Source organism: Gallus gallus, chromosome 15, assembly GCF_016699485.2.
Source record: "Gallus gallus isolate bGalGal1 chromosome 15, bGalGal1.mat.broiler.GRCg7b, whole genome shotgun sequence".
NCBI classification, from domain to species: Eukaryota; Metazoa; Chordata; class Aves; order Galliformes; family Phasianidae; genus Gallus; species Gallus gallus.
This window is the reverse complement of record NC_052546.1, coordinates 1,303,736-1,322,862: the sequence shown is the minus strand read 5'-3', so window position 1 is coordinate 1,322,862 and position 19,127 is coordinate 1,303,736. Positions and strand designations below refer to the sequence as shown.

General features: G+C 40.0%; 1 protein-coding gene and 1 non-coding gene across 2 annotated transcripts; both read right to left on the bottom strand.

Moving 5' to 3' along the window:
• Positions 1-3,052: 3,052 nt before the first annotated feature.
• On the bottom strand, positions 3,053-18,660 carry DGCR8 (DGCR8, microprocessor complex subunit). Its single transcript, NM_001389453.2, has 14 exons — positions 18,534-18,660; positions 13,070-14,081; positions 12,466-12,628; positions 11,082-11,224; positions 10,106-10,388; positions 9,477-9,674; positions 8,212-8,313; positions 7,138-7,236; positions 5,726-5,808; positions 5,346-5,446; positions 4,778-4,884; positions 4,443-4,570; positions 3,930-4,043; positions 3,053-3,554 (listed from the first exon to the last, which is right to left on the bottom strand). The coding sequence occupies exons 2-14, from the start codon at positions 13,790-13,792 to the stop codon at positions 3,471-3,473; spliced, it is 2,328 nt and encodes a 775-aa protein (NP_001376382.1). The 5' UTR covers positions 13,793-14,081; positions 18,534-18,660; the 3' UTR covers positions 3,053-3,470.
• MIR1306 (microRNA 1306) lies at positions 13,620-13,688 on the bottom strand. The gene has a single exon (NR_035019.1). It is a non-coding gene; the product is annotated as a microRNA 1306 (primary transcript).
• Positions 18,661-19,127: the final 467 nt, after the last annotated feature.

Below are 19,127 nucleotides of genomic sequence, written 5' to 3'. Positions count from 1 at the left end.
TGGTTAAGAACAGCATGGCTTCTTGCACTTCACCTTTCTTCCTATGGAAAGTTAGGCAGCTACCACTTCCTGAATTTTACTCCAGAACCAAAGTACAGTCTAGAGAAATTATTAAGATAAATCATGCTTTTAAATACTTGGATGTTAAAAATATATTTGTATAAAGCCTAACAGCAGCGCAGGAAAGTGGAAGTTCACATACAATAGTTAAGTTTATGCATAATAGTCTTTCCAAACATCTGAGTACCCAACTACTGGGTCAGTTGTGTTTCTAATAAATACTTAAGAAAAAGCTGAACGACTGGTGTTCAAATAGGTAGCATCTGTCTGGTCACTGCAAGTCACAGTCAGTTCTCCATCAGTACCGTAATGAGCGGAATGCACACTAACCCTTACAGTCCATAAACCACACGCTTGTTGAGAAGCACATAATATGCAGAGCAAAAACTGTAACTCCCAGAGGGAACAGTTCTTAAAAATACACTCCATTCCTATAAAAATATCCATCCTCCTTTGTGTATAGAAGGGATGAAGAACAAACATCAGTGACAAAAGCAGCAGTTGATTTTACGCATTCGTACAATCAAGATCTAAACCTTTACAGCCAATTATCTAGGAAACACACAAGTTACAATACAGATTTAGGATACATCTTGGATCACACTGTAAGTGTTCATGCAGAAGCTGAAGTTAATGCAACGATCTATCCTCTATCAAAGCAGCTCGTGCTTATGTGCAAATGCAAGACTGTTACACTCCAAACAATAGTAAACATTAAAACACAAGAATACTTCACAATGACGATTAACAGCAGTTAAGTTGTTTGTTCCAGCAGTTATTGCGCTATTTTCTGGACATCTCTCCAGTTAGAGGCTGCAGCAAGGTCTAATACCATCTTTTTTGTTTTTGTTTAGAATGCATAATATATGTTCTAGGCTTTGGTTCACAATGAAATCTGTGGATGTTTTAATTAAGGGCAGCGGTCACCTTGTGATCTGATAGTGGCAGACTGAGGTAATACAGCAATCCTCTTAAAAGTAACAAAATCAAATTTGTAAGTGAGGCATCTACGGATATTCTGCAGGTGACCTGCAAAGACACTGACATTCTCATTTCAGAACAACAAAGGAGCTGCGAGGGTGATTTGTCTGTTACAGTGCTGGCCACATACAGGTATTCTGCTGCAAACATACAAGCTGAAGTGAAACCTACCTACCGCAGTAACACACTGAGGCATAGAAGAGATAAGCCCTGTCTTTATGAAAAAATACATCAAGAGACAAACAGTAATCCCTGCTTGTCAGCACTGCACCAATATTACATACCTTCCAAAGAAAGATGGAGATTGGTTAAAGCTATGCTGCTAAAAAAAAAAAAAGCAGCAGAGGCAGTATTTTGTTTTTGTTTTTTAAGATAGGCCACTTCTTTAAATCATAGTTTCTGTATAGTCTTCCAACTACCCGTATCCTGTTAGCACAGGTTTACAGCTTGCAGAACAGAAGCTAAATAGAATCATGAACAGTGAGCAAATTCATTTTTGCAGAGCTCTGAGCGTGCCATTGGAACAGAGACAGGCGAGGCTGTAAGGCTCCTGTTTGACCTCAGACATCATAAGCCACATAATAGAGAACAATAGCTTCAGATAAGAACTAAAATCCTTGCAATTCCAAAATAGCAGGTGTGATATTAAAAGCAGGTCTGACAATACTGATGCCAATATTGTTAAAATCCAGTAGGCACAATGTTCATTGTACTGCAGCATTCTACACGTAACATGTTATTAAACAATAAAATAAAGGAAAAAAAACCCCAAACAACCCAAGAACATTCATTCCTCTTTACCCCTCCCACCCCAAGCCCCAGACTGCTGTCCAGAAAAGTACCAGGAGCTGCAGCAATTAGAAAACTGACCTCTTCCACTCTGGCAGGAGTGTAAACTAGAGCAGGACAGCTCTTGGGTAAGTGGCCAAAGCCCCACCTCCATTCACTTCTTTTCTATTCTTTAAGAACAATCCAAAGAACCCACAGAAACGGTTCTAAGAGAAGACGTACTGCAATCACTCAGTAAATAACACCAAAGGAAGAAACCTCACAGAGCAGTACGTGCGCTACAGCCAAAGCTATGTCTTCTGTGCTAAACATCACCAAGCCTCAGCAGGCACAGTGAGCAGTGCCTGGTGGCTAGGGCTGTACCTGATAGCAGTTGCATATTTGTGGTTTTCCTATCCATCCGTACAACTTGTTATGGTCTCACATTCTACTCATTACTGTGTCATATTCTGAATCTACATTCTAATTTTCATTGCAGAAGTTACACTTTCTCTTCAAACACTAAAAATGTAATTAAAAAGTAAAAACAAAGCTTCTTCAAAAAACTAAATTGCTGCAGTTAGTTCAGATTTCTCAGAGTTCTTTAGTCTTTTTTTCTTTTCTTTGTTGATTTTAGAACTTTTTGATTTTAAGCTGCACGTTAAGACTTGATTTGTCAGGTCAGATGTATTCTGACTCCAGACTAATGAGAAACTTCTTTCTTGCCGGGAGAAGGGAGTGGGACATCTTTAAACATCACACTGGCAAAATATCTTCAGACTGTCAGCCATCTTCAGTTACAGTTTGGCGCCACGCTTTGAAAACAACCTTTCAAATTCCTGTTTTCACTTTAACCCGATAAGCAGCGCCTCCTTTTCCCCTTTCAACTATCTGTAAACTAACATTGGCTCTTTTTCAATTAACATAAAACACAATTTTGAATATCCAGCCTGTTGCTCTTAACACTACCAGGTATACTTGTTCTTTTCAAGTAGTAGTAAAAAAAAGTCTGCATACTGTGATCCTGAATAACTAAACCTGGCAGGAGACAAAATAAAATAGAAGAAACAGCATTACTGGCCTAATCCTATGGCATTAGGAACATTGCTCATCATTTTCATGTATTTGTCACCGAAGTGTCTTATCAGTGCATATTATTATGTGCTGAAATGCAACAAGACTTTACACAAAAACAGTTTTAGGCATGTTCATACACGACGCGTACATATATTTCTTTTATATATACATATGTGTGTGTGTGTGTATATATATATATATATATATAGTATCAGCTTTAACCTGTATATAGATATTCTGAATTTCATCCTTAAAAACACATCCATTTCAAACAACACGGATGATTTTCAAGGAAAAAGTGCTTGACTGTGTCCTGTGTGAACATGCCTGTCTTCTGTGCATCTTGCCCAAGCAGAGATCTCTATGATCAGACCTTGACACGTACGTATCGTATCTTAGAGGTATAAAAAAAAAAAAGAAAGAAAAGTAATATTGCCCTGATGATGCAAAAAGAACAATGCATAACTGAAGCAGCTTGGATTTTAAAAGTTATCTTGCATTCTGCAGCAAACAGATTTTTAAATAGTTGTTGGAAATCTAGCTCCTCCATTTGAGTTATTGCTCCCTACTCGGAAATTCTCCCATTAGACATCAACAGTACACAGCGGTTCGCTGCCAGGCTGAGCCGACTCCACAATCGTCATCTTGGGTTTCTTCCGCGTTTCCTCCTTAAGAAAACAAACACAAAACACCATGGAACGAAGCCCACCTTGCAGTCACATAAAGAATATAAGGCTAAGAAAGTCATTTTGCACAACCGTAGCCAAATTTGTGTTAGTCTCTGTGGAAGGTTAATTTGTTCTAACGTTAAGCATTACTTAATTTTACTTTGGTGAACTGATAAATCCACTTAAAATGGGAGAATGAAAATCTCTCTAAATGCAGCCCTATTTAAAAAAAAAAGTTTTGAACACCTCTCCTTACGTGAGAGATTTGTGCAAATCTTACAAACAAATTTTACAAATTTTACACACAATCAGTAAGCCTGGCCTATGGCATTCTTGTTTGTAAATCAAATACCAGAAGAAGGAGCATGTACTCACTCGTTCCTGTGCCAGTTTTTTCATTTCTTCCTGTAACTTGTTCAGGATGTGCAGATTTGGCTTGTTCTTTTTGGCATACTGCTGAAGCTCTATCACACTTTTATCGGAGGTCTCCTGTTCAACGAGACCATAAGCAACAACAGATGAGCTGTTCTGATTTAAAAATACATATACACACACGAGAAGTTCTCTCTCTGACAGCTATGTTTTCTCAAGTAATAAGACAGATTTACATGAGCTAGTTTCATATTACATAGGTTAGATAGTTTCTGTCTGGCAAATGCAAGGTTAACAGAATTGCCGATGAAAGCACCACACTCTGGCAAGAGCAAGGTATGAGAATCACCAGTTCAGAAGAATTGAGACACACTGCCCTGCCCATAACGGGGAGCAAAAAGATGATGCTGAGATAGATGCCACCACAGGTTTTTTCTTATTAAATTAAAAACCAACAACAAAGCACAGAAAAATACAATCACAATGTAGATCACAATTAAACAAAATCATCTTCACCTGTTTGACCATCTTGCTACTCTCTCTACCATACATACGCAAAAGGGAGCCCCAGTTTTTCACGTGTGGATGCAGTAGCTGTAGGATTTTCTGTGAAGCTAATTGTTTCCCCACTCTTTTATTTTTGCCTGTAAAAATAACCATGAAAACGTGTCATACCATTACTTCACACAGTTAAACACCAAGTTGACTTGTGCTATTCAAAGCTGAGACACCAGAAAAGAGTAGAAAAATAACAAAACAAGTTAGGTAACTGAACAAATGCCTGCAAAATGGATAATAGAGGACAGGAAGAAAAGGAAGATATCAGAGGTCACACTAGGTGCTGTACTTACACCAGCCTCGCACTGTGTGCTTGCCACAAGTCATGACATATTCACTCTTCTGATTTTTACCAGGAATCACTTCAAATTTTATGGATGTGTCACCCATTCCATGGTTTCTTGAGCACAATGAATAAATAAACCAACATCATACGCTAAGTACAATTGCAAATAAACAAAGTAATTACAGTTATCTTTGTTAGTAATTGCTGTGGTGGTAGATACAGCAATAATAAATTCTAAGACACTGGTTAATAGGGAGTTATTTCTTAGATCAGTGACTCGACTTGAATTAGAAGAAAACCCCACATAAAGGAAAAACAAATCTAAGTCCCATGATTATATCCTAATCTGAGAATTTTCTTCTGAGAAGCAAACCCACAAAATATTAGTTAATGAAAGACACAATATTAACCAGTTCAGTCCATACCACCTCTCTTACAGGCAGTGAGTGCAGTAAGCTCAGCCAGCCTGCCAAGTGTCCTTAGGTTACTGAGGAACACTGGGCAGCAGCATCCAAGCAAACCCTGTGCCCCGACTCAGATGCGTACAAAACAGAATCATCATGCTGCAACCTTACCTTTTAAGGCACTCATGGAGAATCTGATATGGAGACAAGAGCCCAGCTTTGCTGGTCAGTTCATATACCCGTGAGTCCTCAATACTGATATGGTTAAAATACTACAGAGAAATTGAAAAGAGATATAAAACTTTTTGTGCAAATCAAATACTGTTCTAATTGGTCATCTCTCCTGTGTAACATTAAACAAACATTGTTACTCTGCACCAGAAAGTATTCTTAAGTGCAAAAAAAAAAAATCTTTAGCAACATCATTAAAATTGCCATCCAACTGAGAAAATGAAGCTATGGAGTTTCAGTACATTTTTCCACGCTGAAAACATAATGTATTTAAAAACTGAGATTCCAATGATCACAGCCATCAGGCAAGAGGTCAGTACCTCAAGTTCTTCACTGTCTTTGGGCTTCTCTTCAGAGGTTTGCTTAACAAAGTCAGGAATAAGGATTTCCAGTGTAGCTCGAGCTGCAGAAAATGATTTAATGCCATAATTAGCTTTACTTTAAACAACTGTAAACAGTAGCAGAATGAAACAACTTAAGCAAGCCTCCCATCTCCCCTAGAAATCACCACACATCCTAGAGAACAACAGGTAAAATGAGCATCTTACTCATCCTATTGCAATGAGCATATCCACTTAACATTGGATTGTTTTCCTTTAAAAAGCACAAGTTGGTAAGAAACATCTCAAAACTATTAAACTGCACTAAGAAACTGCTTTTTGCACACGCTTATAAAAGGAGAAAGAAATTAAAATCTCATTGTCACATCAAGCAATGCCCCCATAGGACCTAAAGTTAGAGATATGTCATCATCCCTTCACTGTTACAGTAGAACCTTGTGTACAGTGGAACCAGTAGTACCACTGGGGCACTCTGTTATCCCAACAAAACACCTTTTTTCATGAACAATTCTGTGATGGCTTCTAATATTTTAGCCACATCAACAAATTTCACCAAAGCACGAAGTCCCACGCTACACATACATTATACACCTCCAAACATTTACCCTGTGCTAAACACATCACAGTCTGCAGATGTTAAGAAGTCCTAACATGCAATATATTCTCCCAGCCCCTCTGTCACGCTCTGTACGCTCTTTTTTAAAGAATACTGTTTAATTGTGAACTGTTATTCACTATACACATATTTATAACAGATCAAGTTAGAACTATGACTGATTTTATTTAATCCATTAATAGAGATAATTATTTGGAAATCAGTCTAAGTAATAATATAGTTCAGTGCAATTGTTTTATCACCAGAAAGGGAACTAGCTCAACCAAAAGCTTAGAGGTTTTGTTGTTTGCTTTTTCAGTTTTGTTTTGGTGGTGTTTTGATTGTTTGTTGCTGTTCTTAGAGAGAGGTTAAGACTTAAATTGTACTAAAATTCACAAGGTAGGCGTTCATACAGCAGGGGACAGCAGGAGGAGGAGTCGGATTAGATGACCTTTAAAGGTCCCTTTCAACTCTGTGATTCTAAGTATAAAATTACAAAAAACTCAGCATGTACACACTGGTGAGATAATTGGAAACAGATGTTTTTTTTTACAGCTTACCAGCACAAATCAGAAATTAACTTCTGAAGTTTCTTCATGGTTTTCTATCCCAGTACACTGTTGAACTTTGGGAAGTCTCTATAGCAGTACTTTTAATAAGACTACATGGGTACATGTTTCATAAACGATTATTAAAATTATTCCTACTTACTATTGCAAATATGGTCATCTTCAGAAAACAAATGAAAACAGACAAACAATTCAGCAGTTGGCATTAAGAAAGAAAGAACTGTTACCAGCTTTATTCTTGGCAAGCTTTTTGCTGCTGGCAGTTCCTGCCCCATAAGTTACTCCATCAATAATCACTGAGGCTCCAAAAGGCTCACTTGGGTTCTCTGAAAAGGGAGAGGAGAAAAGGAAACCTTTCCAGCAGTTCCCACATATAATAGCGATATCTCATGTTTGTGACTGTTATCAGTGTTTGTTTTCCTCATTTCAGCTTCAAGTAGGATGGATACTGTATACTCTTCAGAAAGACTGAATACTCCAGCACATGAAATCCTAATGGTTTCCACTAACACACACTTCCCACCACATGCACTTCATTCTATCAAAGAATTTCTCCATTTTAAGAGACTGTTTAAGATCTGCCAGAATTCAAATGTTAATTCCAAAGGCTTTTTGCTTCACTACTACAGTGCAAATACAATATGCTGATGTTAAAAACTCAGTTATATTACATAATGCATTTATAAGAACAGAAGCTATAGCTTCCACACTAACCTGGCCAATAGTAATAATAATACTGGCCAAGCAACCGAGCGCCTTAGTACTTGGAATTCTGTTGCTGTAAAGCAAAAACCACAAGGAACATGCACTAAGTAAACCAGAACAGAATAAGCCCACAAAAATACTGCAGCTTTAAGGGAAGTGCATACATTCTGCATACACTGCAGAAATCTTTCAAAATCTTAAATGCTTCCTAATCAAGTGCCTACAACTGTCAGTTCCATCACTTGTCTTCAGTCAGATTTTCATGACATTATTGATAAGAAAATTAAGCAAATATTAATTATGCATAACCAGTATAATTGCCTATATTTCAGTGATGTACCCTTTTAAATACAACTAGGTTACTCCAATGCATTTTCACTTAGGCACATCTTTCCAAGCAAAAAAGTATACTATTATTTTAAATACAAAAGATCTTTGTTTGAGATGCTCAGAAAACATTTTCTAACTAGAATGCAGCTCACAGCAGACTTTCAAGACATCCCATAGGAAAAACATCCATTGTTTGGTTTTATTTCACTATGAGAGACGCTCTTCACAACAGCATTGTGCTCAGTTTGAAACCACAACAGACTTACCACATTCAAAGAAATTGTAAACAGGGCGAACCTTTAGGACTCGTTGCATATATTCATGCAGTATGCAAACTTCAGATTTCCCATTGGGATTAATGACAAATTCTACAAAAAAGAGAGGGGGGGGGGGAAATGACAGCTACTTTTGGTCTTAAGGAGAAAACTGCTATGAAAAAACAAAGTATTAAATGGCAAAGTGCAAGGGAGAATTGCTGCTCAAATTATATGCAATGTGTTTTGAGATTACCTGCAATAAATAATGTCCATCATGTTCCACTCATCTCATTTATGAGTTTCAAAACAGAAGCAAGAGCTCTCACTTTTTAGCTCATCATTAATTTCAATTGACAAAAGACATCAGCTTTACACCTGATTCCTCTCTCAACAGTTCAGAAGAATAACTCGGCTACATCATCTTCTAAGTACTCCTGTGCCAGTCTTTCACAATTACTCTTAACCAGCTTATATCCAGTTTTCTCTAACAGGCATAGAAAGAAGCCAGTTTTATAATGTAAGTGTAAACTATTAAGTATGTACAGAATACTTCAAAAATATATGCTTTGAAAACAAAGCAAAAACCCACAAAAGCAATTAATGAGCAATTACAGTTTGGAATTCAACTGCACCTCTCACATAGGAGGGAATGGTCAATTTGTAAGTTTTAATTCTGCTGAAGAAAAGGTGCCCACAGACGTGACAACCAACAAAACAAGAATAGAAGCCAAATCACACATCAATATGGGCATTTTGAATACTGGACTGCAGTTAAACACACTACCACATCTACACAGCCAATACAGGTAAGAGGGCTCCCCCAGCTTTTCATCAGACAAAATCTACTCCTTAACAAAGGATATATAACTGCGCAGAGTTCTTTCCAATTTCCATCTAAGTGGTTTAAATCTGTATTTTAACTTACAGGTTTTAACCTGGATCAATCTGCCATCTGTAACCAGTCCCAAATTAGGGACAGGTATGAACTGGTATAAAACTAAGAAAGCAGCAGCAACCAGAGATGGGCTAGGAGGGTTTTCCATAAATACCAACAGTAAGAAATAGGCGATGGCAGTAACCAGATACCAGGACTAAAGCCTTAAATAAAAATTCTTGTTAGATAGTATTTCACCTTTACTGTATTGTATGGTGAATTCAGGAACATTGTTCCGGAACAAGGAACATGTGCATTCTTTTTTTTTTTTTTTTTTTTCCCCCTAAACAAGCTTGGAACTTTCACATCAAACATTTAATCTCTCAGTACACAAACTAACCTTTCTTTGTAGGTGCATCTTGCACAGACAACGTAATGAGTTTCTGATTGGCAGGCAGAATAGGCCGCTCAGATTCTGCCTGCTTCCGCTTCATCTCACGATTGAATTGCCGTCTCTCAGCCCAGGTTCTGAATTTTTTTACAGTAACTTGTTCAAAGTCAAAACGCTTCTCAAGGTAGCGTCTAAAATCTTCCAGATCTAAGGAGCAAGCAGGTTACTATAGCTGACTATATTGGAAAAAAAAACAGCGCAAAAAGATGCACAAAAAATACATGGCAATAACAACTCAGATTGATAGAACTGATTCTCAGACGGATACACAACTTTACTAGATTAAATACCCCAAATTTTCCACATTTCTGTGTGTAAGGTTTGCATATCAACTCTCAGATGTCTCCAGCAGGAATTCCTAGTGCATGTTTCCCTTCCTGTTACAATCAAAATTCATGTTTAAAACTGGTTCTATTTTTTCAGATCTGTGCATAAGAAAAGACAGCGCAGAAAGACAACTTACCAAACGATCTCAGGCAGGGTATGACTCAGCTGTCACATCAGGAATTATAAAAAAGCGTACCAAATGCCATTAACCCAACCGCAGCCAAGAGGAGAGTCCCAGTTCCCATACCTACCTACAGATTCATCTTTACATACTTCAACTTTGGCCTTAACTTGTCCTAAGGCTCCTTGTGCTGCATCTCCCCCTGAGGTGTCTTTTTCATCTAAAGGCCCAGAATCAGCAGCAGTGGAATCCGGTTCTTCTGTTTGGCAGTCCAGTTCTGAAGACTTATCTATGTGCTTTATGGGTGATACTTCCCCATTTGGGGTTATGTCATTATTTTGTTCCCTTTCCTCATTTTCCTTCATTTTTTTATAATGCAAGCAGGGAATGCTAGTGAGGGGAGGATCATGTTTCTGCAAATATAAAATAATATAGTTTCAGTACCTTGAGGTAACCAAAAGCAAATCCAGAACTCACAAGATGTAGTCAAGATGGAAGCTATAGTTATTTAGTCTCATCTCAAGTTGTTCTTTGGTTAGCAATCTTATCCTATTCAAACCTTAGCACATTCACTAGTATAGCATCCTGGCACTGCGTTAACACTGACAGGAACCTTCACAGTGTGTTTCCCATTTTAAGCCCAAACTATATTCTAATTCATTACAAGCAGATATTACACGCTTTCACAAAATCCCTTGAGCCTTCTTGGGGTTTAAGCCCACAATATTAAACTCAGTCTCTACAGATTCCTTTGGTTTATGAATGTCACACATCTACTTCTGTAAATGTGGACCATGAACCACATCTCAGGCTAGTTTATGGCTACAAATAAGCAATCTGAATGTATTTCACAGTGGATTAATGTTTTGCAGTCATTTTCTAGAAAAAGGCGGCACAAAACAAGGCCACCTCATTTGCTTTAACTGCCCAAACTCATCAACAATTGAAAAACAAAGCACTGTAAGAAAAATTGGATCATACTTCAGAAATAGTTTATTTCTCAAGTACTGTAATAATCCTGCTCAAGAAGAAAAAAAATATTCAACCATTTGAAGGAATACATCTAATTTTTAAATATCAGTATAGAAATAATTAACAGTATTTACCCTTATGCTTCCTGTTCCCAAGAAATAAGGTCTAGACCAGGTAACAACTCTAGATTCTCTGTGCAGATATACAGGAATGCCTGAGTTATGGAATGTCATGATCCATCCATCTGGTAAAGGTTCTGTAGGAGGGCGGCCACGACCTTTAAAGCAAAGAACGGCTTTAGATCTGGAATAGTCATTATTCAATAGACATTGAATTGTGGCCTATTCCCAAACTGCAAATCACCAAGCATTGTTTGTATCCAGGTCATCTGCAACGTTGTCTTCTACCTTTCTCAGATAGTCAAGCAAGGGATAGGTGGTCACTGATTCCTTTGTTTTGTGCAACTGGTTAAGGTTTCTCATGATTTCAGTCTCACTGCTCTATTCCAATGCAGCTTTTTCTGATACAAAGTCTGATAGACTTTAAGAAGCAGTTTGAAATAAAACCTTTTGTTATATTTTTCAATAGGAGTACAATACAAACCAGAATCAAGTCCACAAGTCCTTATACTTAAATATCTTAGCCATAAAAATGCCGCTGCTTCCACAAAACGAGTGTGAAATTACTAACAGTAAGCCAGTTAGGACATACACAGCAAAAGGAATAACAGTGCAGTAGAACACTTGCACTCACATTCAAGACAATATATGGTTTTACTTATTTCTACTCTAGACATTGGAGAACAGTGTCACTTCTTTTACATCAGAAATCAACAAAATAGACTTTTAGCCGAGACCCCTGCAGCAATCCTGTGTTCGTATAAAGCTTTGAAGGGAAGAACTGTTTGGTTCCTTACTTCAGAGCAGAGCGTTTGACAGCTCTGCACTTCTAGAGCAGGTTTAGGCCTTGATTCTGATACAAACTGTTTGCACTTATGCTCTTGTGGACTGAGTGGCATTATGAACTCTTTGCTACTACTTGTTCATAACACACTATGAACACCTTGATAAAAGTAAGTCATGGGCTTTAGTAGTAGTTTGCCTGGTATTGGAAGCATTAAGACTTCACACGTACATTTCAACAAAAGTAGTGATTTAACGGAAGTAGGAAGAATTTTACAACGAGCCTTCACCTGTTTATCAGAGAGAAGAACCAGACCCTTGTTCTGCTACCCGCTACTGAGGTAAAGGTCTTTCTCATTTTCCACATATCCATGCACCAAAACACATTCTTATCACATACAACAGATGAAGACAAAAAGCACTCCCAAACGTCACCTTTAATGTTTAGCAGTATGAAAAAAAAAAAAACGTATCTGATATTAAGAAGCCTCCAAACAAGATTCTGTAACACATCCGCTATTGGACCAAAATTGCTACCTGAACCCATGCACAGATTTTCATTCAGCACACTGACATCACACAAAGGTTTATAAATATTTAACCAACATTAACTTACTTTTAAGAACAGTTTTAATTTTGGTCATCATTGGCTGCACACTTGTTTCTCCATCAGACTGGTGATCACTTTCACCACCGTATTTCTCATTTTCTACTCTCCTTGTTTTGGGTGCACGAAGACCCTCTTCCAGCAGAGCATCCACATCATTATCAAAGTCATCCTGAAAGAAATGTCATCAGATACTATCCTCCTGGGGTCTGCTAACTTCCCTTTCCCCTCGGAAAGAAAAAGTATACATTGTCTCTATGTACTTCCACATAGAGAGGAACTAGAAATGTCCAATGATCCCAGTAAAATGACTGAAAAACAAGAAAGTTTTCATAAGTGAGCACTGGCATTTTTCACGATGAAGTGAGCTTTATTGTGTAAGAAGCCTTTTTCATGTTATTTTAAACTAAATTATAGAAGACACCACACAACTCAGAAGATCCACCAAGAGAATTATGAAAGTTTTCAGTCAAAATCCATCTTCAAAAATTTTGCATGTTTAACTCCAGCACTGCACATTTCTAAAAGAGGCTGTCTTTAACAAACACCTTTTTGAGTTTTTTCTAACTACTTGGAATCCTCTTGCCCACCAAGAATCTCACTATTTACTTACCTCATACGAGTAATTCATGGTTTCTTCATCCACTTTATCCCTTTGAACGATTGCTTTAGATGTGAACCCTCCTCCTTCTTCATCTATTTCCATCAAGTTGTCGGTAAAGTCTTCTAGCTCATCCAGAACTGCATATTCCACTCTCTTTTCCTGATCAACATCATTCTCATCATCCTTCTTGTCATCATTTTCACCCCCTATACCTACAGCTTTACCATTACTACCACCAAAAGGACAAACATGCAAATCCCCATTGACATTATTAATACCAAAATCTGTATCTGCCTTATAATCCTGCTCAATTCCAGTGTAAAGAACTTTCCTATCTTTGCTTTTGCAGCTTTCTGTAAAGCTAACACTAATCTTTACATCTTTAAGTAACTTAAGATCTGGGGTGAACTTTCGAACTGACGGTGCATGACGAGCAGTTCTTGGGCTTTGGTCACTATTGTTAGGGTCTATTATAAGACGACTTTTGTAGCAGGCAGATCCCTTTGTGAGAAGCTGTGTTCTGCAGATACTGTGCGTGTCCCCAGCAGGGGTATCTGACTGTCCATCACCACCAGAGCCAACGTCCATTACCTCTGCGTCACTGGACGTTTGCAGGGGAGGTGGTGGAGGCTGTTCATTAGGCGGCAGAGGTGGGGGACAAGTGTGATTCTCCACATTCATTTCTCTTGCAGGTTCTTTAGGGAGGGGTGGTACATTTTCGTATTTCTCCATTTTTTAAACTGTAAAGCTACTGTTTTAAAAAAAAACACAATGCTTTCAATAAATGTTTATATCTATATTCCTAACATGCATAAGTCCATCAAGATTGGGTTATCATGTCCTATTCAATATGCAACACTGATGATTTAGTTAAGCTGACTACATTGTTCTTTTCATTAATGTAGACAGCTTTCAGAATCACTGTCTCAATTATTGGAAATCACAATGCATTCAGCTTAAATAGCTGAGGACTAAGACTGCATCTTCACTGGACAAGCAGGTCTCCTTTTCTTCTTTCAATCTACAAGAAAAAGAAAGTATATGTCACAGAAGAGAAATGGAAAACGGTATCCCAGGCAAAAAGAAAAATGAGTTATTCCTTCCTGTAACACATTTCAAGTAGAAAAAAGAATTACATTTTACAGTAATAAAATACAGCTTATTTCACTACTGTTGTGAATGAAACCGAGATTAGGCTGTTACAACTTTTAGGTCTGTATGTCGAGGTACAGGAACTTGCTAATACGTAGTTACCTGCTTAATTAATGGACTATCCCTGCCTGTTTAGCTATCAGGATATTAAGCATAGGTATTTAGGGGCACTCTCCCATTACTTAAAATAACCTGGTATTCAACCAGTACTTACCCACACAGCAGACAATTAGCTTACACATGCAATACTGCCATGCTTTTAAAAGTCCGCGGTTCTTGAAAACATGTGTCCTTTTGAAACTTACAGGTATGTCTATGTCCCACTGGAAGTTTTAAAAGGAAACCTAATCTGCTATAAACTTGTGCAAAAAATATCTAGATAGCCATATATTAAGCATTTGATGCTATATTCCATGCTATTATGGGACCATACATTTGTTATGCCTGAGGAATTTGGGTCTAGATATGGCGTTAAACACAATTTAATTCTGGAAGGCATTTAGCAGCCAACGTTTTATGTAAGTAATCTTAGCAAAAAATATTCAATTTTTCTAGGTTGCCATGAGGGACTTAGAGAAGCCAAGTGTAATTCTCTAACACATCTCTATGCCTGCCCAGACAGAACAAACTTCAGCAGCAAAGTTCAAACACAGCTGGGGCAAGGCAGGCAGCTGGGAACCGCAGTTACAATTAGACTGATTGAAACTCCACATCATACAGGAACCACCTACCTGGAAGCTGGAAGAACACAAAGCATACGTGAGCTCAAACTCTATTTTAGGGATTTGCCAATAAGAAGAGTTTTGCTGAGGCTGCAGAATTGGGTTTGTTTGTTTGTTTTGGAGGGGTTGGAGAGTAATAGACTCAAAACTGTGATACATTTAAAACACCGAGCTTGCCAGGTGTAGCAGGATTACTGAGGCAAAAGACTGTTCTGACAAAAGCTCTAAAATAATCCCATCTTCCTTGATAAAAAGATACTACCTTCCACAATGAAAAACAGCTCATTCACCACTAACAATTCTATACATTTAAATGCATTCAATTCTAAAAGATACTATCATTACAAGAGTGATCAATTCCTTCTTTTAAGAGGTTCTGAAACATCTCATGTCATACAGGTCACCTCTAGTAAGATATTTACAGTTAATATTCTTCAAATTAAATCCTTCAAATTAAGAAAAGGCAAATGACAAATTATTAGGTTCTTCATAATAAACCATTAGCGTCTTTGTTAATTCTGAACAAGAGTCAAATGTCACAGTATGGGTCCAGTAAATCCTGGGCACTGAGTGCAGGTAATGGTCACATCTTTTGAATATTCTTGAAAAGAACAAACAGAGTTTTTCTTCTATACAGAAGTGAAATCTTAACGCTGGTATTTTAGTATCTGACAGAGAGGTACATCACACATAATAAATGAGCTGCCACATCCAACTAGGAAGATTTGCTACAACCATCCAGCAGACAGGGTCACACACACAGTCTGCACATCCCAATACTGCTCCTACTCCAAAGAGTGTTTTAATGTCTGCAAATATCAAAACACAAGGAAATAATCTTTACCTACCTAGCTAGCTCTGGCAGTCCTTCTTGCTCGCCTTGAAGTAATGAATTGCATTACCAAATCACTGCCAGGGATTGTCTGGCAGCCCATACACATACTGCAGCCAAAGGAAGTATCTGGTTTAAACTTGCTTTTGTATTCCTGGCCACAAACCTGCCCCAGCCCTACGGTAATGTAACAGAGTCCAGCAAATCTACTGTTAGAGAGGGCTACAATACAATTTGCTACAAAAGAAAGCTCCCCCAAAACAGGAAGAAGCAGAAGAGAGGTCCAATTCCCATCTGCTTTGCTGCAAACTGATATTTACAACGTGCCCTTTGTTAGAGGCTGGAAAAAAAAAAAAAGAAAAAAAGTAAGGCTTTTTGGTGAAAAAGAAGCAATACCAAAAAGGATGAGCTTCATGAGCCTATAGGTTAAAAACAGCCACGTGGAGCTTAGACAAGACAACCAGAAAGCCATTTATGAAAAGTGACTTAGCATATTAGGTTACATGGCTTACACAGGATACCTGGAAAACAACACAAGCTAGCTTACCTACTGCCATGCTTAACTAACTTGCCCTGAAAAACCACCTCTCACCCACCAAGACTCCACAGAAATACACCAACAGTTCCCATACGTTCCTCTTAAAGATATAAGGAGTGTGATGGAGAGCTGCAACAGGCAGTAAAAAACACCAAGTGAACTCTGGATGAACTGCAGAAAATAAGAATTTTAAATGAAGCTCTGCAGATCACCAATAAATGGAAACATCACATTTTTCACTTAGGCTGACTCTTGTTCTAGTGGATCATTGGAAAAGGTTTCATAGTAAAAGGAAACTCAAAGGGATACGTGGGGGACGTTATGCAGCAAACTGTAAAGCAGTACCGGAGAACCTCCTCTTGGCTTGGTTGTGTACAGATGTTCTTTGAAAACAAAAAGAAAAACAAAATAAAACCAAATAATGCCCATCTTCTCAATCAGTACAGCAAGATCATGAAAGAAACACGTAGAGAAAACAGCAGCTCTTTTCAAAGAGAAAACCAGAACGTTAGAATGTGTAACCACCAAACTCCCTTCCACAACAATACGTATGGAGACTCACAAACAAGTTCAACAAAGAACAAAGCACAGATTCCATCTTCAAAAAGTCATTTGATAAAGAAATTGGTTTCACCATCAGAAACTGCTTCCTTCATATTTTGTAGACGCTCCAAAAGGAAGAGTGGGCTGCTTAATTGCTTCTGAAATACACTGCCTCCCTCCCCACAAGGCAACAACCACTTGAAAACCTACTCTGCTTTGTCGATCATGGACCCTTTTTATTATCTACACCTGTATCTTTTGGATAGATACAGTCAGAAGATATTGAATCGTTAATTATGAACAGTCAAAAGAAAACAAAACCAGGAAAGTGAATTATTTTCATTCAACTTGCATAGGAAGTCCCTGGAGAAAGATATTCAGCGGACTGCTACAACATACAAGAAAATATTTCCTTCCACGTTGCCAACTGTAGCACAGAAAGATTCTGAAAAAAAACGCAGCCATTTTGTGCAAGTCATCAAAGCAGGGCAAGAAAAGTCACTCAGGTGCCCAACAGTTACTGCCAATGCCAAATCCAGATAAGAAAGAACCTCTGTAGTACCATTCCATTTCAGAGCTAGCAGGATTACATAAATTGGGAAAAGCGCCATCAGAAACAGCAGAGTGAGTGCTGCTTTGATAGCTTGCCCAGTTTTCAGGCAGAGTTTAGATGGTTACAATTAATGGCGTGACGTGGGAGGTTAAGTTCATTTGTTCTTAAATCTGCAGTTTTGGGCCTAGGAAGGAAGAAAAAAACATTCTTCCAATCGCATCCCCAGAGGCTTCCTACTTGTAAAGAAAAATAGAACAATTGGGAAGTAAATTCTCACCCGCTAAAAAAAGCAGCTCTGGTAATAATCAGAAGACACTGCTCAGAAGAAGCAGAGCGCTAACTTTTCAGTCAGAATGAGAAACGGGAACAATTATGTTTAATCATCTAAACAGAAAGAAGAGCACCACTCGTAGAGGAAAAGTTGAAGACCTGACTGCACCGTCTGAACGGCACAGAGGGCACCGAAGGGACGGGATGTGTTCACCCCGTTCACCCCACGTTAGGAGGGTGTAACTGGGGGCCCATCCCCCCCAACTGAACGCTGCAGAAATGAACGTGAAGCTTAAAGAAAAACGAGGTGCAAAACAGAAAGCCTGGTTTCAACCCCGGAGGGGAGGAAGGGAAGAAGAAAGTTCAAAAGTTTTGTAGCCTAAACCTTCCAGAGGCCGAACGAGGGAATTCAGAGAAAACCGTCACGGTGCTCCATTGCGGAGCGCAGGACCGGCAGGAACGCGTGAAGCCGAGCCGTGGGAGCGCCGGAAGGACGCGCTGCCCCATCCTCACCGCCCCACAAACCCCTCGGAGGCGGCCGGGCGCGCAGCACGTGCTGCAGAAGGGCCACACGGCCCCGGAGCGGCAGCGCTCAGCCCGCAGCCGAGGCCCCTCCGCCCCCCGACGAAGACGCGGCGCTCCCCTTCCTCCTGTTCCGAGCGCTGCCCACAGCGAAAGCGACCGGGGGACGGCAAACGCTGACGCGCGGCTGAGGGGGCGCCTGACGGCGATGCCCGCCCGAACGGACGGCGCGCCGGGCCGGGGCCGCCCTGAGGCCTGTAGGGACCGAAGGGTTACAGCCCGCCAGGCGGCGGGGCCCGCTCATACACGGCCTCCTCCTTCCCCACGAGGCCGGCACCCACCTGGGCCATCCCCGGCGTCCCGACCGCTCCTCCCCGACGGGGTGGTAGGAGGACGAACTCGGCCGCCTCACGAAAGCTGCCCCCCGCTCCGAGCCGCCATCGCCTCCGCCGCCATCTTTAAACTCCTGCTTCGAGCGGCTCCGCGGGGGCGGGAGTCTCCCCTCCGCCAGCCAATGGCGTCTCCCGTCTCATGCGCCTCGAATTTGAAATCCTGGTTACCATTGACAGATTCGCGAGCACGTTAAATAGTTCGGCCAATAACGACGCAAGGGACACACGCCCTTATGTAGTCTGACCAATGAGAGTGAGCAGGGGACGGGACCGAGGCGGCGGGAAGGCGCGGCCGGCCGTGAAGGGAGCGGGACCCAGCCGGGTTCCTTTGTCTGCAGCCAGGAGGAGCCGCGCGGTGCCATTGCGCCGTCTCTACAGCAACCAGGGCGGGAAAAAGCGCCGGCGGCACCGAGCTCTGCTGAAGCAGCTCCGGGGCGGGCAGTGAAAGGCCCTACAGCCAGGGCCGCAGCCGTGAAGCCTCCCAGCTGCGTTCAGACAATTCCCGCAGCACCGGGCGTGCCTTACACTTTATGTACCGTTACT